Genomic DNA, 15,447 nt, shown 5'->3' with positions numbered 1-15,447 from the left:
CCACATTGTATCTGAGTTCCATACCACGCCCAGAAACGTAGTTTTCTGAGCTGGTACCAACACGCTTTTCTTCGTGTTGAGTCTCACCCCCAAGCTCGGGAATACGGCCAAGGACGACATCTCGATGCCGAACTGCCATTGCTCGAGACTGAGCCAGAATGGGCCAGTCGTCGATTCAATTAAGTGTGAGGATGTCCTGAAGCCTCAGTAGGACCAGAGCTGCATCCATACACTTGGAGCTTTTGTGAGGGGAGAGTGCTAGGCCAAACGGAAGAACCCGAATTTGGTACGCTTCGCCCCCGAAAGCGAACCTCAGGAACCTCCTGTATATTGGAAGGATGGAGCACGGAAGTATGCGTCTTTTAGACCTATCGTGATAAACCAGTCCTCGGACCTGATTTGATTCACGATGAGCATCTTGAACCTGAAGCTCCTCAGAGAACGATTTAAGTGACTCAGATCTAAAATCGGCAGGAACCCTCCATCCTTCTTTGGAACTATAAAGTACCGGCTGAGAAATCCGGACTCCCTGTCTGGAGGAGGAACCCATCATATGGCCTCTCTGACCAGTAAAGAGTATACTTTTTGTTCCATCACCCAATCCTGCTTATACGCAGGACCCATGCAGATATGTTGGGTAAGCGTTTGACACGCGTCAACAAAATCTATTACGGGAACCAGCCCCTTGAGGCTGGTTTCGGGTATTCTTTGAGCATTGTTCTCGACCCCCTGAAGCAGATGACCGGCAGGGATTAGTCGAGACCGATTTTGTAACCATAGTCAATGCCCTTTTTCAAGCTTTTTGGAGCGAACACAACAGTATGCGTTCGCTGGAAACTGATGTGGCCCGAAGCGTCTTGGACGGCGGGCAACCACATAGTTTTCCTGAGGGCTCCGCTGTGAGAACAACCTCAGTTGCTCTACAACGGGGGGAGGGAAAGGGTCTAATTTTTATTTCAGGTAGAACCTCTTTCCTTTAGCCCTCTTGCCTGAAGGACGGCCCTCAGGTCATCCTTCTGATCAAAAGAGCGAGATAAATTTATCTGTTGCCAAACTCCAGAGGGAGGGGCTCTAGAGGAAGGAGTGGGGTTTATCCCATGTCTTAGATAACTCATTATACAAGTCAGGAAAAATAAATAAATCAATAAAAATGGTAAGCTCCGGCGCTGATGTTGTGATTGTTGCTGCAGGAAGTGTTCACTTATTTCCTTTCTTAGTTATTTATTAAGCGCTTCCTGTCTAACATGTGGCCAGTTAATTTTCATCTGGCCACAGCACGGATCACAACACACTATTAAGCCTCGATGTTGAAGATTTTTTATTTTAACATCGGGTGCTTGTCATGGGCAGAAGAAGCCGCATCGCGGGCTTAGAACCATTCGAATGAGAAAGTGCCGCAGCAGTCTCACTCTCATCAGCAAAATTCATATTTTATTATTTATTTTATTTACGAACCCCACGATCTGAGTCGCGGACCTGAACAACGGAGAACGTGAGCTGGCGAGTCTAATTCACGTTCATCCGCCTCGATGCTGAACACACCCACTCCCTCAGAAGCAGATAGTTCAAACATCAGGTTCTCATCACGGGCAGAAGAAGCCGCAGCGCGGGCTTCTGCACCATGAACGGGAGCCCCAGAACCTTTAAATAGGGAATGAGAAAGTGCCGCAGCAGTCTCATTCTCATCTGCAAGATCCTATCGCGAACCCCGCGATCTGATTCGCCGCGCGCGAGCTGTGTGAATTTAACTCACGCTCACCCGCCTTAATGCTGAACACATCCACTCCCTCAGAAGTGTATAGTTCAAACATCATGTTCTCATCACGGGCAGAAGAAGCCGCAGCGCGGGCTTCTGCACCATGAAAGGGAGCCACAGAACCTTCAAATAGGGAATGAGAATGTGCCGCAGCAGTCTCATTCTCATTTGCAAGATCCCCGTGAACCCCGCGATCTCAGTCGACGCGCCGCCTCAACGGACGCGGGACCCGAACCGCGGGGAACGCGAGCTGGTGAATTTAACTCACGCTCCTCCGGCCGCCTCGATGCTGAACACATCCACTCCCTCGGAAGCAGATAGTTCAAACATCGAGGTCTCGTCACGGGCAGAAGAAGCCGCAGCGCGGGCTTCTGCACCATGAACGAGAGCCTTAGAACCTTCAGATGAAGAATGAGAAAGTGCCGCAGCAGTCTCATCCTCATCTGCAAGATCCCTTTGCGAACCCCGCGATCTGAGTCACCGCGCCGCCTCAACGGACGCGGGACCTGAACCACGGGGAACGCGAGCGCAGTACTGATAGGGAGTGTTTCACAGAGATCACAGACAGCCCCCTCGAGAGCTGCCCGTGAGTGTGTTACACTCCAAAACAATTCACACACAACTGATGCGTGTCCCCACTCGTAATATATTTTGGGCAGGGGTGCACACATCTAATGAATTGCTCACTCGCCATAATACAGTGACTGGATCAGACAGACAACACCAAATAAGACAGACAACAACAGAGAGCGCTTGCTGAAGAGCGAAAGCTAATGTGTGTGTGCGCCGGCGACACTTTTATGCATCCGGTTATGCCGTCACATGTTACGTCACGACGCAACACCAATCAGGATTGGATTAGTTTCATTCATACTATAGAGGCGCACGCTTAGGGAGCGTCCCCAAAGAGTCGTTTTCAACGACGCAGTGCGAGTTCCCTACGAAAGGGAACGTACTCGGTTACTAACGTAACCTCGGTTCTCTCTAGGAGAGGGTACGAGTACTGCGTCCAAGCGACGCTACGGGAAAGATATTCTTTTTCGAGATTGAAGCCAAAAATTAATCCTTAATTTTGTAAATATGTTAAACGCTTTTCTGTAGCATACAACCTAAGGCGGAGCGAATCGCGCGCCCATTGGCTGCTTAGCCAGAAAAGCACAGCCTATGCGAGGCCAGTGACGCCAACCAATGAGGGCACCTCTGCGTCACCTCCCGCCGAAACGGGCGTGGTCTAGGCCTATAAATATGAGCATAGCTGTCTCCACTCTGATTTTCATCACTTGAAGCGACACAGCGTGGGCACGCACGGCCTGAGACGCAGTACTCGTTCCCTCTCCTAGAGAGAACCAAGGTTACGTTAGTAACCGAGTACGTTCTCTTACGTAGAGTTCTCTCCTACTGCGTCGAAGCGACGCTACGGGAACCCTTGTAACACGCCGTGCGTGCTCTTGGACCGACACAGACACCCGAGGGCGCGCGCGCCCTGGTGTACAAGCACCTACACCAAGAATGTATAGGGAGAGCGGCTAAATAGCATCATCCCTTTATAATAATAATACCTCATAAGGGCATAAAAAACATATATATGAATATTAGATATATATGTGAGGAGTAATAGCATGCTCATGGGACACATTGTCAGTGAGTGATGCTTAAACATAAGAGTGACCTGGGCCGCAGCGCGGGGCAGGAACACACTATATATAGTCTAGACACATAAGCTCTTAATGCCCTGACCGGGCAAAGGGAGCTATTTCCGTCCTCCGAGGCCGGCAGAGCCGACAGGGAGATGACCTGAGCCCTGAACGGAGTGTTGAGGGACTTAGGCACGTACCCATGCTTCGGTTTCAGTACGACTACAGAGTCGTTCGGCCCGAACTCCATGCAAGAAGCTCTAACTGAGAGCGCTTGCAAATCCCCAACACGCTTCACTGAAGCGAGAGCCAAAAGAAACACGGTCTTAAGAGACAGGTGCTTCATGTCAACTGTGTGAATAGGCTCGAAAGGGGCCCCTTTCATGGCGTTCAACACCGTAGAAAGGTCCCAAAGGGGGACTGAAGGAGGCCTTGGAGGATTCAACCTCCTGGCTCCTCTAAGGAAACGGACCACCAGGTCGTTCCTGCCCAGTGAATGGCCAAGCGTTGGATTAACGAACGCTGATATGGCTGCCACATAGACTTTGAGCGTGGATGGGGTTCTTCCCTTATCCAATAGCTCCTGAAGGAAGGAGAGGATCTCCGTTTCCCCGCACTGGAGTGGTGACAGACCTTTATGGCCCACACATGTAGGGACCATAGATCCGGGCGAGGATGCAAAATCGAGCCCATGGCCTGCGAGAGGAGGTCCCTTCTCACCGGGATCGGCCACGGGGCAGTACTCTTCAGCTGCATCAAAACTGGGAACCAAGGTTGATTCGTCCAGTATGGTGCGACAAGAAGCACTGAGCATCCGCTTTTCCTGATCCGCTCCAGCACTTGAGGCAGGATTGACGCCCGTTTCACACATACTCCGTATGCAGTGCGTTTGCGGTGCGTGTTGCAGTGCGTGTGCGGTACTGGAGCAGCACGCGCTATAGTGCTTTCACATATGCTGCGTTTGCAGAGCGCTACTGATACGTAGTTTCTGTGTCACAAAATAAAAAATGGGTAGGCTAAGTAATTTTGATTTTAAAACCAAACTTTAACTTTGACATTGTTACAGACATTACAACAGTATGAAATTAATTTTAATCATTGTGATTCTTTGTTTTAGTTCGAGTTGTTGACAGAAGAAAAGCTATCACGCTATATATGTTGCTAAGATATAATACACAAATATTTTAAATTAGAATACAAATGTATAAATACTGATTATAAATGCATATTTTAAGACTGAAAAAAAAAAAAAAGAACCGGGAGAGGGCTATAGCCCCCAGAAGACAAAGGACCTTTTTGGAAATTAACATTTGATATAATAATTATTGTTAGCACATGCCACTACATTAAAACGAGTATCCTCTGCTATAAATAAGGCTGGCTGTAGCACCAAAAAGTTAAACATTTTGATTTACAATTACATAGTCAAAATTAATTATAACTAGCCTACATAACTATAACAAACTTATAATTACACCCTGTTTAACTTCTTTATATTCAAAAATAAAACTATATAATATGATTTACTTATGAATTCATATAGGCTACAACTACATATTCAGATGTTCATTTACATTTAATAAATTCGCATGACATGAAGGTTGAATGTGACGATAAACAAAATAAATAAAAAGGGCAACACAGTAGGCCTACATATTCATGTTTAAATAGAACAACATGCAGCAATAATATACATTTATATTCTCGTTTAAAACGTTTTTAATTTCTTGCTCCTGTAATTCAGTAAATGTAGAACACATTAACTGTAATTATGAGTAGCTATGATCAAATTATTACAGTTTCTTGTCAATCTATGTTTATTTCAATGTGAACAATACGCTGCAGTGCGGTGCAGCACAGCAGAAAATAGACTCTGTGCGTAAACGATCGCTGCACTGCTGTATACGCACCGCAACTGGAATGGATTGCCGGACCGCATCCGTGTGCAGTGTGAAAGCTCTAACCTGTTAACATGGGTACGGAAAAAAATACGCACCGCAAACGCACTGCAAACGGAGTATGTGTGAAACGGGCGTGAGACAGGGGGAAAAGCATAGAGCGGACGGCGAGGCCAGACACTGGCCAGCGCGTTCACGCTCTTTGAAAAGAATTCCGGGCAGTGAGCGTTTTCCTGGTTTGCAAACAGGTCTATTTCCGCTCTGCCGAACCTTTCCCACAACAGACTCACCGTCTGTGTGTGTAGAGACCACTCTCCCGTCGGGACGTTGTCCCGTGAGAGTCTGTCTGGTCCTACGTTCAGGAGACCTGGCACATGTATTGCTCTCAGCGAGCGCAGGTTGTGCTGGGCCCACACCAGTATGCGTTCCGTCAACCTGAAGAGGTTTCTGGATCTCACGCCACCCTGGCGGTTTATATAGGCCACTACCGACGTGTTGTCCGAACGGACCAGGACGTGGTGTCCCTTTATCCGAGGACGAAAACGCCTCAGCGCTAAGTCCACCGCCATCATTTCTAGGCAGTTTATGTGCGGTAGTTCGACTCGTTCCACCCACTGGCCAAAGAACGGTCTGCCTTCGAGCAGTGCTCCCCAGCCTGAGGTGGACGCGTCCGTGGACACCACCTTCAGGCTTAAGGAAGTCTCCAGGCTTACACCTGAGCGGTACCAGTCTGACGCTCTCCATGGTGTCAGGGCTGAAATGCATTCCTGATCGACCTTGAGGCGATAACGACCGTAAACCCATGCTCGGCGCGGTACGCGCGCTCTCAGCCAGAACTGCAGTGGACGCATGCGCAGCAGGCCCAACTGCAGAGCTGCCGAGGCTGAAGCCATGAGGCCCAGCATTTTTTGAAACCTCTTGAGCGGCATTACATGACCGCTGCAGAAGGATTTCGCCATCAGCAGGGTGTTTTGCCTGCGCTGTGATGACAGCCGCGCTGTCATAGACAGCGAGTTCAGTTCCAGTCCCAAAAAGGAGATCCCTTGACTGGGAAACAGTGAACTTTTCTCCCAATTGACTCTCAGACCTAAGTGCTCGAGGTGATCGAGTACTAGGGTCTTGTGGCGCATGAGTTCTGAAGGCGATTGAGCTAGAATCAGCCAATCGTCCAAATAATTCAGAATTCGGATGCCCTGGAGTCTCAGGGGTGCCAGCGTCGCGTCCATGCACACTGTAAATGTACGAGGTGCTTAGGGACAGGCCGAATGGCAGGACTGTGTACTGATATGCCCGGCCCTTGAAGGCGAATCTCAAAAATCGCCTGTGACGTGACGCAATTTGTATGTGAAAATACGCGTCTTTCAGATCTATTGCCATAAACCAGTCTCCTCGGCGAATCTGCGCGAGGATTTTTCTGGTCGTGAGCATTCTGAACTTTCGCTTTGTTAGCGCTTTGTTCAGATGCCTCAGATCTAAAAATGGGTCTGAGACCCCCGTCTTTTTTCGGTACCAGGAAATATCTGCTGTACAGACCCCCTTCGCTCTGAGCTTGAGATAAAGGCTCTATGGCCCCTTTGCTCAATAGCTTCGCTATTTCGGCTCGAAGTAGATGTGCTACTTCTGTTTTTACCGTGGTTTCGACTCTCGCCGTGTAACGGGTAGGGCGTCGATAAAACTGTAGCGAATAGCCTCTTTTTATAGTCTCTAGCACCCATTCTGAGACCCCGGGAAGTCTTTCCCATGCATCTGCACGCGTGACTAGGGGTTGAATGTAATCTGGGCCCTGGTCGCGAAATGGCGGCGACACGAGTGCAACCGTGTGCTGTAACATGGACGCCGTGGCGTCTGAGGCGGGGGGCATGTTTAACACAGTATGCATCCCGCGCGCGCTCTGTTCTCTGAGTCGAGAGAGAGTGCGCGGGACGAGTCCCGTAGGGCTCGTTATATTTGTGAATAAATGTGGGCGCGGGGTGGCGGGCACACTTATAACACCGGGAATACTGTGTTTGTGAACTGACTGATCGTTCGTTGGTTTCGTTTTTACAGAAACCGCGGAGCGTGCAGTGTGTAGTGGTTGTGGGCACTGGACAGTGGGCACGCTCACTACATGTAAAGCACAATCGGCATGAGCCGATTTTATGTGTGCAAACCCTGTGTTATACGGGGCTGTGCTTGTGTGAATGAATGGGCACTGGGTGGGCATTGCATATACACACATTACACCATCGGCCGTGGCCGGAACACCAGAAATTAAACTCTTTTTTAGATTTATCTGGGTCGCCGTGAAAACGGCGTTTGTGTGCAGGCAAACGGGCTTTACGGCCGGTTTGTTGGCTGCTAAATACGCTGGTACAAACACGGAACTTAGGGCTGTACAAGCGGGAATCTTGGGTGGAAGTCCGGCCGCAGCGGGACTCGAACACCGTCTTTTTCCTAGCAAGGCTAGGATGGCGCCGAGGCCTCGGGCTTGAGTGTGATCTAAGGCCGAGGACCTCGTGGCGGCGGGCGGTGTCCGGCGGAGCGAGACCGTGGTCTCTCTCGGGTCTGTTGCTGCTGGGTTGGCGCGGCTGGCGCGGGGCGCTGCTGAGTTCGAACAGACGGCTGTTTAGGGCGGCCTGTTGCGGAACTGGAGCGCTTTGGCAGGAAATGTTTCATTGCCTGCGATGTTTTCTGCACCTCGGCGAATCGGTCCGCGAAGTCTTTGATGGACGATCCGAAGAGGCCAGTCGCTGAAACGGGTGCGTCGAGGAACGCAGAGCGCTCTGACTCCGCCATTTCAGATAGCGTCAACCACAAATGTCTCTCAGAAGCAGTTGCTGAGGCCATAATCCTACCAATGGCATGTGCGGCGGACTTAGTAGCACGAAGAGCGAGGTCTGTGGCGCTATGCAAGTCCGGCACGTTAATCGCACGCCCGGGCCTTCCTCGTCTAGCTTGCGGAGGAGGTTAGCCTGGTGGATTTGAAGCACCGCCATGGTGTGCAGCGCCGATGCAGCTTGTCCGGCGGCGGAATACACGCGGCCGTTCAAAGCTGACGACGTGCGGCAGGCCTTGGATGGTAGGACTCCCTTAGCTTGCCGTCCAGCAGAGGGCGGGCAAAAGTGAGTCGCTACGGCCTCCTCGACCGGAGGGAGAGCATGGTAGCCTCTGTCTCGAGCACCGTCCACAACGGAGAATGCTGGCGAGGCAGAAGTACGTACTCTGGCTGAAAAAGGCACCTTCCATGATTTCGCCACCTCTTCATGAAGCTCAGGAAGAAACGGGGCGTGCCTGGAGGGGGGTCTCCAGAAAGGAAGCATCCATCCAGCCGGTTGAAGGCAGGCTCCTCGGGCGTCGACCAATCGAGGCCGAGGCTCGACACGGCCTGCGCGAGCAGACGCATTAGCTCTGCTTCGATGCTTTTCTTCCCTCCTCGACGTTCCGGGACAGCAGGGGAGGGGAGATCCACGGAGCTCGCCCATCCCTCGCTTTCCGAAGCGAGAAGCGAACAGCAGTCGTCATCCCCCTCAGATGCGGCTAGCTGGTCGTCGTCCATGACAGACAAGGCGGCGGGCTGCGGCCTTTGTCCGTCGGAGAGCGACTCCAGCGAAGCGGAGAGAGGAGCTAGCGGCGGCGGCAGCGGCGGCGAGCTCCTCGTGGAGGGGGGTTCCGGGACCCGCTGAGCGCGGCGCTTTTTACGGCGCGGTGCTACAGGGGGTGGAGGAGCAGCTTCCGTGAAAGATGCCAGGCGAGTCCGCAGAGTCGCGATTGGCATCATGTCACAGTGATGGCAGCCGCCATCACCGAGAGCGATAGCTGCATGTTCCTCGCCCAAGCAGGAAACACACAGCACGTGGTGGTCCCCGTCGATGAGCGTGGCTCGGCAGGAGCCGCAGGAATCACGAGGCATCTTTAAAAAGACACTCGTTGCTCTTTTGTGAGAAAAAATGTGTGACGCGGGGGCGAACACACACACAAGGATAAAGAAAGGATATTCCACGCCGGAGAAGCGCAGCAGGGAACGGCGGCTGAAGGCGGCGAAGACCAGCGGCTTCAGGTAAGGGCTCGTCCTGCTGAGGTGCTTGTATCAGACGGCTGTGGTGGCTCGAATCCGGTCCTACGATGCGTGTAGCTTCGTGAAGAATAGAAAATCAGAGTGGAGACAGCTATACTCATATTTATAGGCCTAGACCACGCCCGTTTCGGCGGGAGGTGACGCAGAGGGCGCGGTGCGCCCTCATTGGTTGGCGTCACTGGCCTCACATAGGCTGTGCTTTTCTGGCTAAGCAGCCAATGGGCGCGCGATTCGCTCCGCCTTAGGTTGTATGCTACAGAAAAGTGTCACGGGGTGACAAAAATCAGAATGGGACTAAGTCCCTTCCGAATGCAGTTGATTGAGAAATCCCCAGTGACATATCCGTTCTATGCACTACAAATCTGTTGCCATGGCAGCAAGGCCAATTGCCCGATTGACAGCAGGTGTGGATCAATTACAGGGAGCGCTGTGAGTGGGACACGCAGCTACATGGGGCTTTAAAACAGAGAGGAAGGAGACTGAAGAGGTGGTTCTCCTCCCCACCTGGGGGTTCTCCTCCCGTGTAGTACTGTGTTTGTCAGCGGGTCGTTCTTTTTATTATGGCTGGGCTGTGGAGTGCTGGAGATCGAAGCTAAGGAAGAGAAAGGAAGTAGTGAAGGATTTGTCAGCGAAAACCTAAGGAATATCGTCAGCAGTGGGAAAGACGCAAGTGATGAGTATTGGATCCGTTGTTTATATGCACTAACACTGAAGTGGTGTTGCAAGTTTGGAAGTGTGTGGCACGAGTGAATTATTACACCGAGTGAATTGTTGATCTGTCTCCAACTTCAGTCTTCTTTTTGCTGAATGTAACGACAGCTGCAACATTCTTCTGCTTTTCCTGGAGCGAAGTCGAGCCCTGGCCAAGGACTAGATTCTATCTGGTGGGAGAAGGACCAGTGGTGCTCAACGAAGCGGAGTGTTCGCCCGAAGTGTCCTCTCCGCCTGGTGGTCTCCATACGCCTCCTTGAAGCCGTTGCCCTGTTCAGAGGAAGAGAAATGCCCAGCCAAAGTGGAGCGTTCCGCTCAAAGTGTCCTCCCCGTCTGGTGGTCTCCCCACGTCCTCCATTGGAAGCAGCTGCCCACTGAACTGCCCTGGCGGCAAGAAGAAGCTTTTAATTAGGACTTATCCAATTCACCCATTTTAATGTAATAAAATACTGTCATTATTTTTATTCCCTTGTCTGTCTGGTCCTTGACCCGTTCCTCGAGGTGGTTCCCGGTTTTCAGGGGTGGGTGCAGTCTGGCTTGGCCCGCCCCGACCTGTGACAGAACTGTTTTACATATTTACAAAATTAAGGATTAATTTTTGGCTTCAATCTCGAAAAAGAATATCTTTCCCGTAGCGTCGCTTCGACGCAGTAGGAGAGAACTCTACGTAAGAGAACGACGTTCACAAAAGGATGTAGAAAATTGCAGACAGGTTGTAATACAAGCCATATAAGTAGTAATTTATATGCACAATTGTCTCTATTCCCTTGTTGTTTTCTCCGAGGCAAGAGTTAAGTTAATGAACTTCAAAAACAACAACAACGATTTAACAGTAGCCTATAAGAAACCTCAGAGCAGCAATAATCACAATTAAGTGTCCAATAGCAACACCATTTGACAGCTTCAAAAGAGCTTCGTGCAGTCCGTTTACCGTTACATTAACCCATACAATTTGTATTATGCCTTTCCTGAACATGTGCTAACTAATCAAACACTTAATTTGATCAAACTATTGATCTATAAAACACAATCGATCTTCCAACCTTTTACTATTGTATATTGATATGTGCGAGGCGAGGGAGAGAGAGAGCATACAGCGCTCGTGTTGTTTGAAGACGGTGAGAGCGCGCGCGCGACCGGGGCTCCTCTGTCTCTGCTCGTTCATATGCGCACTGTCCACTGATCTAAATAACTTGTTGTTACGGCGACTTATTTGTTCCTTTTGCCAACTGGCGCGTTGTTGCGCTTCATTGGTTGTCTTGCAATGTGCCTGCTTAGATGTTGTCGAATCAAAACAACGTGGGACTACAGTGATTGGATGTCGTGCAGGCAGCGCGTGTGCTCTCTGCATGCATACATGTGGTGCACATTTTTTTTACAGATGCAGATAAACAGAGCAGCGCGGCCGTGTGAAATTTTTTTCCCCCAGTTTTCATGGGAAGTAGCAAGTCTTCTCGAGTCAAAAGGCGCAAGTCTAAGTGAAGTCACGAGTCATTGATGTTAAAGTCCAAGTCGAGTTGCAAGTCTTTGTACATTTTGTCAAGTCGAGTCTGAAGTCATCAAAATCACGACTCGAGTCTGACTCGAGTCCAAGTCACATGACTCGAGTCCACACCTCTGGTAAGTGCCATGACCCTTCACAGTAAAATCCAACACAATATTATTATTATTTTTTTTTTAAATAAAGTTAGAAGTTAAAATAGAGAAGGAAGTGTTAGTATTAATGGATCAAGTGCTGCCGAAAAAGATACGTCTTCAGCTGTTTCTTAAAAATGGCTACAGACTCAGCAGCTCTGGCTGAGTTAGGCAGATCATTCCACCAGCAGGGAACAGTCATGGTGAAGGTCCGAGAGAGAGATTTCGTGCCTTTTTGAGATGGCACTACAAGACGCCGCTCACTTGCAGAGCGTAAGTTTCTGGATGGCACATAAGTCTGAAGTAATGAGTTCAGGTACAGGGGAGCAGAGCCAGTGGTTGTTCTGTAGGCAAACGTCAGTGACTTGAATTTGATGCGAGCGGCAACCGGCAACCAGTGCAATTTCGTGAGGAGAGGAGTGACGTGTGCTCTCTTCGGCTCGTTGAAGACCACTCTAGCTGCAGCATTCTGGATCAGTTGCAGAGGTTTGACAGTGCAAGCTGGGAGACCAGCCAGGAGACCATTACAATAGTCCAGTCTGGATAGAACAAGTGCCTGAACAAGGAGTTGTGTAGCATGCTCTGATAGGAAGGGCCTGATCCTTCTGATGTTGTACAAGGCAAATCTGCAAGACCGGGCAATGCTAGCAATGTGGTTTGTGAAATTCAATTGGTCATCAATTATAACTCCAAGGTCCCTGGCTGATCTTGATGGAGTTATGGATGACGAGCCTAGCTGGATGGTGAAGTTGTGATTAAGTGCTGGGTTAGCCGGGATTACAAGTAGTTCTGTCTTCGCAAGATTTAATTGAAGATGGTGGTCCTTCATCCAGCCAGAAATGTCTGTCAGGCAGGCTGAGATGCGAGCGTCTACCGTCAGATCATCAGGCTGGAATGAGAGGTAGAGTTGTGTGTCATCAGCGTAGCAGTGATAGGAAAAGCCATGTTTCTGAATCACAGATCCTAGTGATGTCATGTAGATTGAGAAGAGAAGTGGACCAAGCACTGAGCCCTGAGGCACACCAGTGGCTAGATGTTGGGTCTTAGACACCTCACCCCTCCACGACACCCGAAAGGACCTACCCGAGAGATAAGACTTGAACCACTGGAGTGCAGTTCCCGAGATCCCCTTCATCTTTAGGATTGACAGGAGGATCTGGTGGTTGATTGTGTCAAAGGCAGCAGATCCAGCAGGATGAGAACTGAGGACTTGGAAGCTGCTCTTGCCAGTCTCAGGGCTTCAATTACTGAGAGCAGAGCAGTCTCAGTTGAGCTTTGATAATGTTAGCATACTGTTTTATTCTGTCAAATAAATTAAATTTTAAAAAGAAAGTCTCAAAAGACATAATGACTCATTATCCAAAATATGCCTTACAGACTATATTCCTTTCTCTTTTTTTTTTTTTTTTTTTTTTTTTTTATAAATACTTATTCCTAAATACCACATACCCACAGTTTCACAAAGGGATGTTGTGAGAACTGAAATTATGCTTTTAGATAAGTTTCCATTAAAGTAGAACCTGTTGATGAAACACTGATAACTTAACAGGGAGTTTTTTTAAGGTCATAAACATCTAAGGAGACGATTGACGCCGCCTAATTTGATAAAGATTTGACTAGGGATATGAAGTCAAAAACTATTTTCATTTTTCAAAAAGGATCTTAGCCGATTCGTTTTATTAATACATTCAATGTCGATTGCTTTTAGCCCTCCTTCTTCATTCTCTTTAACCAAGATTCCTTTTCTAATGTAGTGTGTGTTTTTATAAAATTGAAGTTGGCTTGATTTATAGCTTTTATTACATTTTTGAGGAAATAAGATTGAGTAAGCTGGGTAAATGAGTCTAGAAAAGCATTCCATTTTTGTAAGAAATATTTGGCCAATAATAGAAATTACTCTTTGAGACAGCAAATTCAAATAAGTTTTACACGTATCTAGATTATACAAAATGTCGAGATTATACAAGTGAGGCATTATCCTTTATTGAATATTGTAAGAAGTTGACAGTGTGAAGTTATGAATTGGTAATAATTGAAATTTTTTTCAGATTTAACTTTAAACCAGACGCCATAGAGAAACTATTTATAAGAAGCGAACTTCCTACTCAACTACAGGGAATTCTATATCAGTGTAGAAGGGGGTTCTGACATTTTGGATTGTTTAAGTCACAGCGAAACATCTTAAAAAAGAATGAACAAAAATCTCAGACTACTCTTGGAACATTATCATTTACAGTGCTTTTTTTGTGACTGACACTTAATCACAAACATACCCGTCAGCCTTGTTTCATGGATGAAAAATACAAGAATTTAGAGTAATATCATGGGGAATAAACTCGATTCATGTTGAGCAAACTAGTCCTTCAAACTGTTTCCACAAGTAAGACTTCTTGATGGATCATTCACTCATCTATAAATATTTGCAGACATTTGTAGACACTTTTTCCTATCATAGTCTATCAATGTGCACTGTCACAGCTGAACAACTCTTGGGCAAAACCAGACCTCAATAGACAGGCCTCCTGTTATCCACATGACAATCAAGACATCACAAACTAATCCAAGTGGCTGTAAAACCTTAGCAAATCTAAAAGAAAGTAGTTGACAAAGCAAACCATGAAACCCATTCCAAAACAAACATTTATTTTGTTACACAGAATCTTGACTCATGACAAGTTAAATAGACAGGGGCTAAAACAGAACCAGACCCATCAGCATCATCCTAGCTGAAGGTGGCGTTCACAGAACCGGACCCCTCAGGAGAGTCTTGGCTGAAGGTGGCGTTCACAGAACCGGAACCCTCAGGAGAGTCCTGGCTGAAGGTGGCATTGAAAGAACCAGAACCCTCAGCATAGTCTTGGCTGAAGGTGGTGTTCACAGAACCGGAGCCCTCAGGAGAGTCCTGGCTGAAGGTGGCGTTCACAGAACCGGTCCCCTCACGGGAGTCCTGGCTGAAGGTGGCATTGAAAGAACCAGAACCCTCGGCATAGTCCTGGCTGAAGGTGGCATTCACATAACCGGACCCCTCAGGAGAGTCCTGGCTGAAGGTGGCATTAACATAACCGGACCCCTCAGGAGAGTCCTGGCTGAAGGTGGCATTCACATAACCGGACCCCTCAGGAGAGTCCTGGCTGAAGGTGGCATTCACAGAACTGGACCCCTCAGCATAGTCTTGGCTGAAGGTGGCATTCACAGAACTGGACCCCTCAGGAGAGTCCTGGCTGAAGGTGGCATTGACAGAACCAGAACCCTCAACATAGTCTTGGCTGAAAGTGCCCTGCAATTGGACAGAGTTAAAATTTCCTGGAGAGAGGGAGAAAGAGAAATAACAGGGTTTTTTTTTTTTTTTTTTGGCTAATTGTTAGTATAAACTCATATTACTTTGGTAAGAGAGTATGTTAGATTATGAAACAAGTCTACAAACCTTTTTCTCCATCTACTCTACCAACATCACTCAAGGAGAAATCTAAGGATCCATCTTCAACTGCGCAGCTGAATACTGAGGAACAAATTTGACATAAAAAAAAAAGAAACAGACAAATATACTTAGTAAAAGCAAACAAATATTACACTCACCATGCCATACTAACTGGTGATAAAGAACTACCAAAACAGTAATTTTAATCAAACCCATTATATAACATGAACTGAGCCACTCAGACAGCCAATTCAACTGCAAAAGCTAAAGTTTCAAACCCACACATGTCCTTTAAAGCCAAACAGAAAACCATTTGTACCACCTGGATGACTCGTTAACTA

General features: G+C 48.2%; 1 protein-coding gene across 1 annotated transcript; it reads right to left on the bottom strand.

The window, feature by feature from the left end:
* Nucleotides 1-13,651: 13,651 nt before the first annotated feature.
* On the bottom strand, nucleotides 13,652-15,434 carry LOC306993264 (uncharacterized protein). The gene is made up of 3 exons (XM_079602938.1): nucleotides 15,265-15,434; nucleotides 15,113-15,187; nucleotides 13,652-14,991 (listed from the first exon to the last, which is right to left on the bottom strand). Exons 1-3 carry the CDS (start codon nucleotides 15,320-15,322, stop codon nucleotides 14,411-14,413), a joined length of 714 nt encoding a protein of 237 aa, XP_079459064.1. The 5' UTR covers nucleotides 15,323-15,434; the 3' UTR covers nucleotides 13,652-14,410.
* Between the last annotated feature and the right edge of the window lie 13 nt (nucleotides 15,435-15,447).

Source organism: Phoxinus phoxinus, assembly GCF_949152265.1.
Source record: "Phoxinus phoxinus genome assembly, chromosome: 25".
NCBI lineage: Eukaryota > Metazoa > Chordata > Actinopteri > Cypriniformes > Leuciscidae > Phoxinus > Phoxinus phoxinus.
Note: the sequence above shows the minus strand (reverse complement) of the source record. Positions and strands in the feature narration are given on the sequence as shown.